Source organism: Hyla sarda, chromosome 1 (genome assembly GCF_029499605.1).
Source record: "Hyla sarda isolate aHylSar1 chromosome 1, aHylSar1.hap1, whole genome shotgun sequence".
Classification (NCBI taxonomy): Eukaryota; Metazoa; Chordata; class Amphibia; order Anura; family Hylidae; genus Hyla; species Hyla sarda.
The window spans coordinates 433,716,055-433,729,831 of NC_079189.1; the positions used below are offsets into that span (position 1 = coordinate 433,716,055).

Consider the following 13,777-nt stretch of genomic DNA (forward strand, 5'->3'; position numbering starts at 1 on the left):
GGCGTATGCATGCGCCCTGCGTCTCCAAGAGGTTAAAGGGGTACTCTGGTGAAAAACTTTTTTTAAATGAAGTGGTGTTAGAAAGTTAAACAGATTTGTAAATTACTTCTATTAAAAAATCTTAATCCTTTCAGTACTTTTTAGCAGCTGTATGCTACAGAGGAAATTATTTTCTTTTTGAATGTCTTTTTTGTCTTGTCCACAGTACTCTCTGCTGACACCTCTGTCCATGTCAGGAACTGTCCAGAGCAGCATGGAGATTTTCTCCTGCTCTGGACAGTTCCTGATATGGGCATCAGGTGTCAGCAGAGAGCACTGTGGAGAAGACAAAAAAGAAATTAAAAAAAAAAAGAATTTTCTCTGTAGCATACAGCTGCTAATAAGTACTGGAAGGGTAAAGATTTTTTAATAGAAGTCATTTACAGATTTGTTTAACTTTCTGGCACCAGTTGATTTAAAAAAAAATAATGTTTTCCACCGGAGTACCCCTTCAACCCCTTAACGACCAAGGACGTATATTTACGCTGTGACCCTGTGTCATATCGGGTCGGTCCTGGCATGTAACGGGAACCGGGGCTAATAGCGCGCGGCAGCGATCGGGGTGCCACGCACTATTAACCTTTTAGACGCGGTGTTCAAAGTTGAACACTGTGTCTAAAACGGAAGTAAAAGCTTCCCGGCTGCTCAGTGGGGCTGATCGGAACCACCGCAGTGAAAATGCGGTGGTCCGATCAGCTAGGACGCGAGCGGAGGTCCTCTTACTTTCCTCCGGCACGTCCGTTTGGCGATTGATTGCTCCAAGCCTGAGATGCAGGCTTGAGCAATTGACCGCCGATAACACTGATCAATGCAAAGCAATGGGTTTGCAGTGATCAGTGTAAAAGATCAGTGTGTGCCGTGTTATAGCCCCTATAGGAGCTATAACACTGCAAAAAAAAGTGTAAAAAAAAAGTTAATAAATTTAATTTAACCCTTTCCCTATTAAAAGTCCAAATCACAAAAATTCCAAAGTCCAAAATATTTTGGTTTTTAACACTAAAATTATGGTGTTACCCCAAATTTTTCTTCTTCACAAGGGGTAATAGGAGAACATTTACCCCAAAATTTGAACCCCAATTTCTCCCGATTAAGAAAACACCCCATATGTGGAAGCTAAGTGCTCTGCTGGCGCACTACAGGTCTCAGAACAGAAGGAGCGCCATTGGACTTTTGGAGAGAGAATTTTGCTGAAATTGAAGTCGGGGGCCATGTGCATTTTCAAACCTCACATGATGCCAGAACAGCAGAAACCCCCCACATGTGACACCATTTTGGAAACTAGACCCCTCCAGGAATGTAACAAGGATTACAGTGAGTACTTACACCTCACAGGTTCTTTGAACAGTGGCCCGTAAAAGTGAAAAATTTGATTTTTAACACTAAAATTATGGTGTTAGTCCAAATTTTTCATTTCCACATGGTGTAATTGGAGAAAATGGACCCCAAAATCTGAAGCCCAATTTCTCCGATTAAGAAAATGCCCCATATGTGGATGTTAAGTGCTCTGCTGGCGCACTACAGGTCTCATAACAGAAGGAGCGCCACTGGACTTTTGGAGAGAAAATTTTGCTGAAATTGAAGTCCGGGGGCCACGTGCATTTACAAACCTCCCATGGAGCCAGAACAGCAGAAACCCCCCCACATGTGACACCATTTTGGAAACTAGACCCCTCCAGGAACGTAACAATGGTTACAGTGAGTACTTACACCTCACAGGTTTTTTGAACAGTGGGCCGTAAAAGTGCAAAATTAGATTTTTAATACTAAATTGCTGGTATAAACCAACATTTTGTTAGTTTCACAAGTAGTAAGGGAAAAAATGCTCCACAAAATTTGTAGCCCAATTTCTAGTAAACTTGGCTGGGGGGCTTGACTAGTATGAGCGCCAGGGGGATTCATACTAGCATGGAGCACAGGGTCAGGAGCAGAGGAGGCGGGGTGTCTGCCACCTTGGTGGCTCATCATCAGAAGATGATGAGGAAATAAGAAAGGTGGGGTCTTCCTTGTCCTCTGATGTGCTTTCAGAGTCGTAGGCAAATAAGGAATACGCCTTCTCCGCTGAAAACGCCCTGCGGGCCATTTCCCTTCTCTAATGGGACGTGAAGTGTATATATGTGGGGGGAAAACTTTAATGGTGTGTGTTCTGTGTGTGGTGTGGTGCGAGACTTCCTACCCTTACCCGCCCTTACCTAACCTAACTAACCCGCCCTAAGAACAAAAATATAAAACTAAACAAAAAAAAGAAAAAGAAACTTAAAAAATAAAAAGACTTCTAGCGCAAAAAACCCTGTGCCAAAAAAAGCGTTTACCTAATCAGTGGTGTGCACACTAATTAGTGTTTGGTGGCGGCAGGGGGCGCAGAAGTCAGTGGGGGGTCTGGCCACTCAGCCCAGAACAGTGATGGCTGGTGATAAATCACTGACAGGGGTGGGGCAGGCCGCACACACAGGTACGGTCCGTTCACACGGCACAGGCCTGCTACTGGTGGCACGGACCGCCTATAGGTGCAAAAAATAAAATAAAAAAGACAATTTAATCCCCGAAAAAGCGCCTTCACCACAAAAAAACGCTCATCAGTACTACGGGACCACAAAAAAAAAGGTCTGCGCCCCCCCCCCAAAAAAAATGCTGGGGGCAGACCGCAGCGACCCTGTAGGGCCGGGGTCACACAGCTATAGGTATTACGGACCTGCAGACACCTACAGATGGTACGCCCCAAAAAACTTTTTTTTTTAACTCCCAACTGTCCCTACCTAATCTAAGCTGTCCCTGGCTGCTTTCTGTGCCAAGGAGCCACAGAAAGGGGGCACTTATGAACACTTTTTGGACTATGAGGGGGAGATGGCAATACAGGGCTCCGTCCTGCACACCGGATCTCTCAGAAATGGTGGGCAGAATGGAGCAACGTGCTCCTGCACCTACCTCCCCCCTCCCCACTGCGGCCGCCCAATCACTGCTGTACTGGGGGGATGGCATCACTGCCTCCTCCCAGTACTGTACGGATGATGATTGGTGGTGTATATTACACCACTGATCATCATCCTTATCTGGGTCATCGGGTCACACGTGACCCAGACGACCCGGAAACGCTGCAAATCGCCGGTTAGTATTTACCGGTGAGCTGCGGCGGTCGCCGATATGGGGGATCCTCAGGACACCCCTCGGAGATGTGCCAGGATGCCTGCTGAATGATTTCAGTAGGCATCCCGGTCTGGTCACTGACCGGCTAGCGTCGGGGACCGAAATTCCCACGGGCGTACCCATACGCCCTCAGTCCTTAAAGGGGCACTCCGCCCCTAGACATCTTATCCCCTATCCAAAGGATAGGGGATAAGATGTCAGATCGCCGGGGTCCCGCTGCTGGGGACCCCGGGGATGGCTGCTGCAGCACCCCGCTATCATTACTGCGCAGAGCGAGATTGCTCTGCACGTAATGACGGGCAATACAGGGGCCGGAGCATTGTTACGTCACGGCTCCGCCCCTCGTGACATCACGGCCCGCCCCCGTCAATACAAGTCTATGGGAGGGGTCACCACGCCCCCTGCCATAGACTTGCATTAAGGGGACGGGCCGTGATGTCATGAGGGGTGGAGCCATGACGTCACGCTGCTCCGGCCCCTGTATCGCCCATCATTACGCACAGAGCGAACTCGCTCTGTGCAGTAATGATGGCGGGGTGCCGCAGCGGCGATCCCCGGGGTCCCCAGCAGAGGGACCTTGGTGACCTAACATCTTATCCCCTATCCTTTGGATAGGGGATAAGATGCCAGGGGCGGAGTACCCCTTTAAGGACTTTAAAACAGGGGCGTATGGATATGCCCTCAGTCCTTAAAGGGGTAATCCAGGGAAAACCTTTTTTTTATATATATCAACTGGCTCCGGAAAGTTAAACAGATTTGCAAATTACTTCTATTAAAAAATCTTAATCCTTCCAATAGTTATTAGCTTCTGAAGTTTTCTGTCTAACTGCTCAATGATGATGTCACGTCCCGGGAGCTGTGCATGATGGGAGAATATCCCCATAGGAACTGCACAGCTCCCGGGACGTGAGTCATCAGAGAGCAGTTAGACAGAAAACAACAACTCAACTTCAGAAGCTAATAACTATTGGAAGGATTAAGATTTTTTAATAGAAGTAATTTACAGATCTGTTTAACTTTCCAGAGCCAGTTGATATATAAAAAAAAAGTTTTGGCCTGGAATACCCCTTTAAGAGGTTAATTTACCATAAAATGTATAGCACAAACAAAAAAACATAATTTGTGTGTGTGTGGCGGGGGGGAGAAGAAAACCACAATTTTGCAACTTTTGGGGTTTTTGGTTTTTCATGCAGTACACTTTATGGTAAAATGCCATGCTTTCTTTTTTCTGTAGGTCAATACAACTAAAATGATACCCAATTAATATAGCTTTTCTATTATTCTACTACTTAAAAAAAAAAAATTACCTTTTTTTTAATAACAATATCAGTATGCCTTAAACTGTCCTTATCTGACCCCTATAATTTTTATATTTTTCTGTATATGGGGCTGTGATCTTTAGTTTTTATCTGTACTATTCTTGTTTCGATGGGACTTTTTGATCGCACTTTTTTCTAATATACGATGGGATTAAAAATCTCTATTTTTAGTGTTTGGTAATTTTTTTTACCTTTACCATTTACTGTGTGGCATCATAAATCTTATATTTTAATAGTTTATACAATTACACATGCAGCTATATTAAATATGTTTGTTATAAAAAAAAAATTTGGGAGTGGAAAAAGTAATGGTGATTTTATTTATTTTTATTAGGGGAAGGGGGTTTAACCCCTTAAGGACGCAGCCCTTTTTCACCTTAAGGACTGAGCCCTTTTTCGCAATTCTGACCACGTTCGCTTTACGAATTAATAACTCGAAAACGCTTTTACCGAATATTCGGATTCTGAGATTTTTTTTTCGGGACATATTCTACTTTATTTTGGTGGTAAATTTTCGGCGTTACTTGCATCCTTTTTTGCTGAAAAATCCAAAAATGTCATGAAAATTTTGCATTTTTCTAACTTTGAAGCTCTCTGCTTGTAAGGAAAATGGATATTCCAAATAAATTTTTTTTTTATTCACAAATACTATATGTCCACTTTATGTTGGCATCATAAAATGGACATTTTTGCTTTTTGAAGAGAGCTTCAAAGTAGAGCAGCAATTTTCTAAAATTTCATGAAAATTGCTAAATCTGAAGGGACAGATGTTACAGAACTACAACTCCCAGCATGCCTGGGCAGTCTAGGCATGCTGAGAGTTGTAGTTTGGCAACATCTGGAGGGCTACCGTTTGGGCACCACTGTAACAGTGGTCTCCAAACTGTGACCTTCCAGATGTTGCAAAACAACAACTCCCAGCATGCCCAGACAGCTTTAGCCTAGTGGTTGCCACAGTAAAGATCACTTTACTTTCACTCTCATTTGACCACCAACCACCCCCCCACCGTCATTTCCCTACCTGTGCCTGTCTCCAGTGACGATCGGGGGTCCCCACGCATCTTCTCCTGCAGGTACCGGCCTCCATCTTCTCCCCACGTTCCCCATGACATCCAGGGGTGGACAGAACGGGGGTTGCCATGGCAACCCACTGTCCTGTGCTGCCATTGGTCAGAATCAGTTCTGACCAATGGCAGGGGATAGGAGGAGATCGCAGCCCTGCTACCTCGCTCCTAGCCATCAGGATGATCGGGGCTGTCACTGACAGCTCCGATTATCCCTATTTTCCAGGTGATCGGGTCACCAGAGACCCGATCAGCCCGGAATAGCAGAAAATCGCATGTCTGAATTGACATGCAATTTTCTGCGATCGCGGACATGGGGGGTCTCAGGACCCCCCTGGGCGATGTGCCGGGATGCCTGCTGAATGATTTCAGCAGGCATCCCGGTCCGGTCCCCAACCGGCTAGCGGCGGGGACCGGGATTCCCACGGGCGTATGCATACGCCCCACGTCCTTAAGGACTCGGGATGCAGGGCGTATGCATACGCCCGGTGTCCTGAAGAGGTTAATATAATTTAAAAATATATATTTTTTGTTTTACACTTTTTAAGTTCTCATAGGGGACTTTTACATGGAATCATTAGAATCATTAGAATTATTGCATTCACTGTTCAATGCTATGTTATTGAACAGCATTGAACAGTGAGATCAGTGCTCCACAGCCTAGATCTTCTATGCAGCATCACTGGAGAGCCGAGAAAGAGGCAGGTAAGGGGACCCTCCACTGCCATTTTATCTTATCCTACCCCATTGATCATGTCGTGGGGATTAGATAAAACCCCTGAGCTAGCCGGGATGGATGATTTTACACTTGAGAAACCGTAATTGGCATTGATCATGGCCTCTAAAGGGTTAATAACAAGCAGCGGCTGTCACTAGTGGTGAGTGTACAGCTACTGATAGTAGCCGACAGTGACTGTAATGAAGCGAGCCCAGCTCCTTCAACTCACTTAACGCAGAAGGATGTACATTTATGCCCTGGTTTACATCTGTGGTGACCCAGTACAGAAGTGGCCCTTCTGTACCCCTTAGGTCCTTTCAAGTGGACTCAGTCCCAGTCCCCTGGCCCCTACGCTCCTCAGAACTATCGTCACACCTTCTATTACCTAAAGAGTTAATGTATTACATTCATGTTAATGTGCCTTTAACTGTTGTTGCTAAGTCTGTGTAACTAGGGAAGGTGCCAATGACCAGGTGACTTGTAGGTGACCTATGGGAGTCCTCCAAATTGCTCCCTTATATACTGAGAAGGAGCTAGCTAGTTCAATTCTGAGATGAGTTCTATGCATGCTGAGGAGCAGTACAGTCAAAACCTTAGAGTGTCTGGTGTCCTGAAGGAGACCAAGGCCTAACCATGCAGCCATGCTTCCATCTACAGTGAACCCCCTACAGGTGAAAGTCAAAACCTGGTAAGCAACCACAGGGGAGAAGTCTAGTCAGTCATAGTCAAGTCTAAAGTTAGCATGGGACTGCATAATTGATTCCAAATCCACTACAAGTCCCAGCGAGCCCGCAAGTCTTCTAAAGTCATTGGTTATCTCCTTGGGTCTAACTGAGCTGTAAAAGACATTAATATCTCTCTGCCTCAGTAAAGCTGCCGTTGTACAGAAACCTTGCATCGGAGTGATTATTTGCCCCGCGCCTTGCCCAGGAGCCAGCTGCCATACCTCGGGTGGTGTAGAGGATAACCACGCCCTGGCATCCCGAACACAAGGGGTTAATACCATCTGCCCCTAGGGTAATAACATCTGCCCTCCATCAAACCCCTCACCACACAACCTTAAAAGGTAAAAGTAAAGTAGTAAAACATAGCAAAAACAATATTAACTGGTTATTACTGTAATTTAATGAGCTGAAGAATAGATTTAACATGTCAGTTTGACTGATAAATGTTGTGAAAAAAAAATCCCCTTAAAACGTGTAGAATTGTGTTTTATTTTCCATTTCCATCCACACAATACAAAGCACATTTTATGGTATAATGAAGGGGGGCATTTAAAATGTACTGGTATTAGTTTTTCACAAAACAAGCCCTCATTCTGCTCTGTTTATTGAGTTTTATGGTTCTTAGGCTGCATTCCTACCCCATTTTCAGTTCTCCTTTGGGCTGTACATCATCAAACGACATACAGCCCAATGTGGTTTTGGTGGGCCCATTGACTTTAATGGGTCAAATGTAGTCATACTGTAACTAAATTCTGTCTATTCCCGAACATATGCACTTTCTATGTTGGTTTAAAAAAATGTAGAAATAGTAGACCACGGGCAGGCGCCATGTTTGGTCTGTATTATTGCTGACTGTGATGTGTATATTAGGCAGTGCTACATTATGGACAAACCTAGTCCTTGTCTAGAAGGAGGTTTCTTCTCTGCCACTAACCTGTATATTTATATACACCTTAAAGTGGCAGAAATGATCCCATTTACTTAGATCTCCCCCCCCCCCTGACATCATTATGCACTGTTGTATTATATTTTTGTCATTGATGCATTCTAGGCATCCACTTTTTCCGAGTAGCGTGTTTTTATTTGAATACTTATTTTATCGTGAATTGCATACATTCGTTTATTAAATTGGTGGTGTGATGTTTGTAGGTAGTAATGAGAATCATTACAGGTAATAGACCAGCACCACACAGTGGCCAAAGTGAAATAATACAGTTTTGTGCAGTCCAACAATTTACTGTACAGAACAGAACAACATCTCTATCACACCAATAACCTGATAAGAGGCATAGTATCCTAATATTTAGTGAAAAGTTTTATTCAACCTTGACTTTAAATACTTTGGCATTAAACACAAACTGCGAATCCCCTCAGCATTACAATGCAGTGGATGCCATACAATTCATGTATTTATGTTGCCCCCTAGTGTCTTCATAGGGAAATAATAATCTTTGCATCTTTCTTACCATATTTCCATGAGAGCACAGGCCGCCTTCCTTCTAATGCTTACTATGGGGTGGCTGAGCTTTTTCTTGAGAATCATCACTGCTCCTGCACTAAGAGCCTGAGTCGCATCTGCTTGTAAGCAGAAATGTAGCGTGTCCAAGATGACCTCCTGTATTTCATCCAGCTCGGACTCCAACTTCCTCACCAGCTGTGAGACTAGGCCTGCGTCAACTAGGGCTACTGCACCTGCAATGGAAGCACAAGAGAATATCTAAAATGTTCAGTAACAATATGGATGGAGATTTATCATTCTTTTCAAACGTATGGCTTTTAAATGCCAATTTTTTTTTAACTTACTTTTGCTTACATGCGACCTATTTATCAAATAGTCGCACGACCTTGATAAATAAAAGTGCATGTACCGTATATACCCGAGTATAAGCTGACCCGAATATAAGCCGAGGCCCCTAATTTTACCCCCAAAAAACAGGAAAAGGTATTGACTCAACTATAAGCCTAGGGTGGGAAATACATCATCCCCCCCGTGTCATCATCCAGACCCCCGTCATCACCCCCCCCCCCCTTCATCATCACCGCCTGTCAATCCCTTCATCAGTGGTCTTCAACCTGCGGACCTCCAGATGTTGCAAAACTACAACTCCCAGCATGCCTGGACAGCCATCGGCTGGCCGGGCATGCTGGGAGTTGTAATTTTGAAACCTCTGGAGGTCCACAGGTTGAAGACCACTGCGACCTTCGTCAGCCCCCCCCCCCCCCCTTTTGTTTTGTACTCACCTCCCCTCGGCAGGAAGTTAGGGTGAGCTGGTCCGGGCCATCTATACTGCAGGGACCGTCTGGTGGGGATGGTTAGTCATTGCGGGCTATGCATTTTCACAGGGGGGGCCTCTTCTCCGCGCTTCGGGCCCAGAGTAGTGATGTTGCCTTGACAATGCACAGGGACGTTGCGCATGAACGTCCCTGTGCGTCGTCGTCAAGGCAACGTCACTACTCCGGGGCCGGGCAGAGAAGAGGCCCCCCCAGGTGAAGATGGACAGCCCGCAATGACTAACCATCCCCACCGGACGGAAAACAAAAGGGGGGGGGGGGCTGGATGATGACGAAGGCTGCAGTGGTCTTCAACCTGCGGACCTTCAGAGGTTTCAAAACTACAACACCCAGCATGCCCGGACAGCCGATGGCTGTCCGGGCATGCTGGGAGTTGTAGTTTTGCAACATCTGGAGGTCCGTGGGTTGAAGACCACTGATGAAGGGATTGACAGGCGGAGAGTTCACTCTAGTATAAGCCGAGGGGGGGCGTTTTCAGCACGAAAAATCGAGTATATATGGAAAGTAAAACCCGGGAAGCCCGCTTACAAAAGCATTTTTTAAAGCAGAAAAGTTTTCTCTTATGTTAATAGCCAAAGTTCTTCAACTACCCTTTATGACCAACAATGGAACAAAGAGAGCGGCACTCCAGTGTAAGTGAAACTCAGTGAGGGTGTTTTATTCACACATCTGCAGAAAAAGCAACGTTTTGGCTCATCAATAGAACCTTTCTCAAGCACTCTCTTTGTTCCATTGTTGGATTTCCTTGGGGTCTGTGTCGGACCCTGGAGCTGAGCACCCGACTGGATCTGGAATCCTTGGCAGCAGCCACGCACGGTGCTTCTTCATTTGGACTATTTTCACCCTTTATAACCAGTAGCGTTGCTAGAGAGCGACGCGGAGGGGGGTGTTTGTACCGCATCGGGTGACACCCTGACAGGCCTGCCTGGAACTAAATAGCTGCACTCCAACTATCCCGCAACAACCCATCCACCCTCCTCAGAAATTAAAAAATATTAAAAACATACTATGCCGCACCATGAATATCCGTACTCTGTAGGCTTTTTTGTTTAATTTTGAGCCCACATTTTGTAACGTTGGTGGGCGGAGTCTTGCGTTGCTGCGCTGAGGCCGGAGTTTACGTCAGGAAGGAAGACAACGCAGCACCGACAGGCACATAAACAATAGTGAAGCCACAACAAAGAAATAAAAATAAACGGCTCAGTACGTTACCCACAAATGGGTTATTTACGTAGTCTGTATAAATTCTTACACAATTATTTTGTGCCTTATTCTATTTTAACACCACGTTCATTTTAAAATTTAGTGGGTACTCCAGCACGTATGTGTCCTAAAAGTAACAAGGTGTGCAGTGTGTATTTTCAACCTTAAAATTAATAGTTATTAGTTATATAATAAATTTTTCTATAATTAACATTAATTAGCTTTGTTTCATGATGCAGAACAAGAACAGTTGTTAAAGTGGGTGTTAATTTCCTTTTTTTGCAGATGTATGCACTTTCTGTAAGCCAGAAGATGCAACTTTTTTTTTCTTCATAAATAACGACTCTCGCATTTGATAAATACAATTTGACCACTGCAAAGTAAGAAAAATAATTACTATGTGAGCAGATTTCAGAAATGTGCTTTGGAATTAGCAAAAATCAAAAAGTCAAAGCATGTATACAAAAGTCACACGTGCACAAATCTACTACAGAGCTTGATAAATCTCCTTCATAGTGCTGATACCTTGCCGCTGGAAATATGTCACTTAATCTCAATGGATATACTGGATATATCATTCAAAACATGTAAAATGAACAATGAAATAGGGAGAGCAGTTTTGCTGGCCTGAGGCCAAGTCTCTACTTGGTTTATTGTCCTGCATTTTTTGGGTTGAAAAAAACGCATGAAAAAACACCTAAAAAAACGCCAGTGCAATGTCCTGCGTCTGGCGTTTTCTCTGGCGTTTTTTTCATTTGTGTGGAAATTGCATTTTTGGCACCTTTTGGCGTTTTTTTTTTGGTACCCAAAATTTGTTGGGTACCAAAAAAAAAGGATGCAGTAGTGATGGCAAAAAATTTATTTAACGAAATCTCCATTTTTTAAAACTAAATTTTAAATAATGTTTAATAAAGTGTGTGTGTGTTTCACTTTTTTCTCTCGATTTTTTTAAATTTTTTTAGGTAGTAATACTACTCCCAGCATGGAACAGACTGTTCCATAATGGGAGTAGTAGTACCTGTAGTAATAGACATATCGCCCCAGGTCTCAGTCCTGACACCCGATGCGATCGTCCATAATATAGCAGAGATGCAGAGCGGCTCTATACAGCGCTCACATCTCTGCTCTGTACTCCGGCCAGTGATGTGAATAGAACATCACTCATTCATATTTTCCACCCAGAGTGGGGATTGGCTGGATGGTTGCAGCCAATCACCGCTCTCAGTGGGAAATATGAATGAGTGAGTGGCCGGCCAGAGTACAGAGCAGAGATGCGAGCACTGTATAGAGTCGCTCCATCCCTGACGTCTCCTGCGGCTCCTCTGCACAACGTCAGGGGTGTCACTCATCATTTCCTGCAGGGCACAGTTTTCTTCATTACACCCCAGCGCTGCAGGAAATGACGAGTGACGTCCCTGACGCTGTGCAGAGGAGCCGCAGGAGACGTCACTCTCACAGACCCGACGCATCACCTGAGCCTGCCGAGCGCGGCCAGGTAAGGAAATATGAAAAATAGAAAAAGGAGAAAGAGGGGGGAGCAATGATGGGGGGAATGATTGGCAGGGGGGGAATGATGAGTGGGGGGGGGGAAATGATGAGTGTGGGGGGGGGGAATGATGAGCGGGGGGGGGGTAATGATGAGCAGGGGGGGTTTAATGATGAGCGGGCATGGGGGGGTAATGATGAGCAGGGGGAGCAGGGGGGGTAATGATGAGCAAGGGGGGGAGTGATGAGCAGTGGGGAGAATGATGAGCAGTGGGGAGAATGATGAGCAGTGGGGAGAATGATGAGCAGGGGGGGAGCAGGGAGGGAGAATGATGAGCGGGGGGGGGGGGGGTAATGATGAGCAGGGGGGAGAATGATGAGCAGGGGGGAATGATGAGCAGGGGGGGATGATGAGCAGGGGGGTTAATGATGAGCAGGGGGGTTAATGATGAGCAGGGGGGTTAATGATGAGCAGGGGGGGGTAATAATGAGCAGGAGGGGGTAATGATGAGCCGGGGGGTAATAATGAGCAGGGGGGGTAATAATGAGCAGGGGGGGGTAATAATGAGCAGGGGAGGAATGATGAGCAGGGGGGGGGATGATGAGCAGGGGGGAATGATGAGCAGGGGGAAAATGATGAGCAGGGGGAAAATGATGAGCAGGGGGGGTAATGATGAGCAGGGGGGAGAATGATGAGCAGGGGGGTAATGATGAGCAGGGGGGGTAATGATGAGCAGGGGGGGTAATAATGAGCAGGGGGTAATAATGAGCAGGGGTGGTAATGATGAGCAGGGGGGGTAATAATGAGCAGGGGGGTTATGATGAGCAGGGGGAAAATGATGAGCAGGGGGGGTAATGATGAGCAGGGGGGTAATGATGAGCAGGGGGGAGAATGATGAGCAGGGGGGGTAATGATGAGCAGGGGGGGTAATGATGAGCAGGGGGGGTAATAATGAGCAGGGGGGTAATAATGAGCAGGGGTGGTAATGATGAGCAGGGGGGTAATAATGAGCAGGGGGGTAATGATGAGCAGGGGGGAGAATGATGAGCAGGGGGGGGTAATGATGAGCAGGGGGGAGAATGATGAGCAGGGGGGATAATGATGAGCAGGGGGGGTAATGATGAGCAGGGGGGGTAATAATGAGCAGGGGGGTAATAATGAGCAGGGGGGTAATAATGAGCAGGGGTGGTAATGATGAGCAGGGGGGTAATAATGAGCAGGGGGGTAATAATGAGCAGGAGGGGTAATGATGAGCAGGGGGGTAATAATGAGCAGGGGGATAATGATGAGCAGGGGGGTAATGATGAGCAGGGGGTAATAATGAGCAGGGGGGTAATAATGAGCAGGGGGGTAATAATGAGCAGGGGGGTAATAATGAGCAGGGGGGGTAATAATGAGCAGGGGGGAGAATGATGAGCAGACGGGGTAATAATGAGCAGGGGGGTAATAATGAGCAGGGGGGAGAATGATGAGCAGACGGGGTAATAATGAGCAGGGGGGGTAATAATGAGCAGGGGGGTAATAATGAGCAGGGGGGGTAATGATGAGCAGGGGGGGTAATGATGAGCAGGGGGTAATAATGAGCAGGGGGGTAATAATGAGCAGGGGGTAATAATGAGCAGGGGGGTAATAATGAGCAGGGGGGGTAATAATGAGCAGGGGGGTAATAATGAGCAGGGGGGAGAATGATGAGCAGGCGGGGTAATAATGAGCAGGGGGGGGTAATAATGAGCAGGGGGTAATAATGAGCAGGGGGGTAATGATGAGCAGGGGGGGTAATGATGAGCAGG

General features: G+C 46.0%; 1 protein-coding gene across 2 annotated transcripts in view; it reads right to left on the reverse strand.

The window, feature by feature from the left end:
• Positions 1 to 13,777, reverse strand: part of RSPH14 (radial spoke head 14 homolog) — a 267,776-nt gene that overhangs the window by 8,822 nt on the left and 245,177 nt on the right. For both annotated transcript variants that reach the window (XM_056530795.1, XM_056530801.1), the window contains exon 5: positions 8,473 to 8,698. In XM_056530795.1, the coding sequence (XP_056386770.1) occupies positions 8,473 to 8,698 (226 nt within the window). The remainder of the gene's footprint in view (positions 1 to 8,472; positions 8,699 to 13,777) is intronic.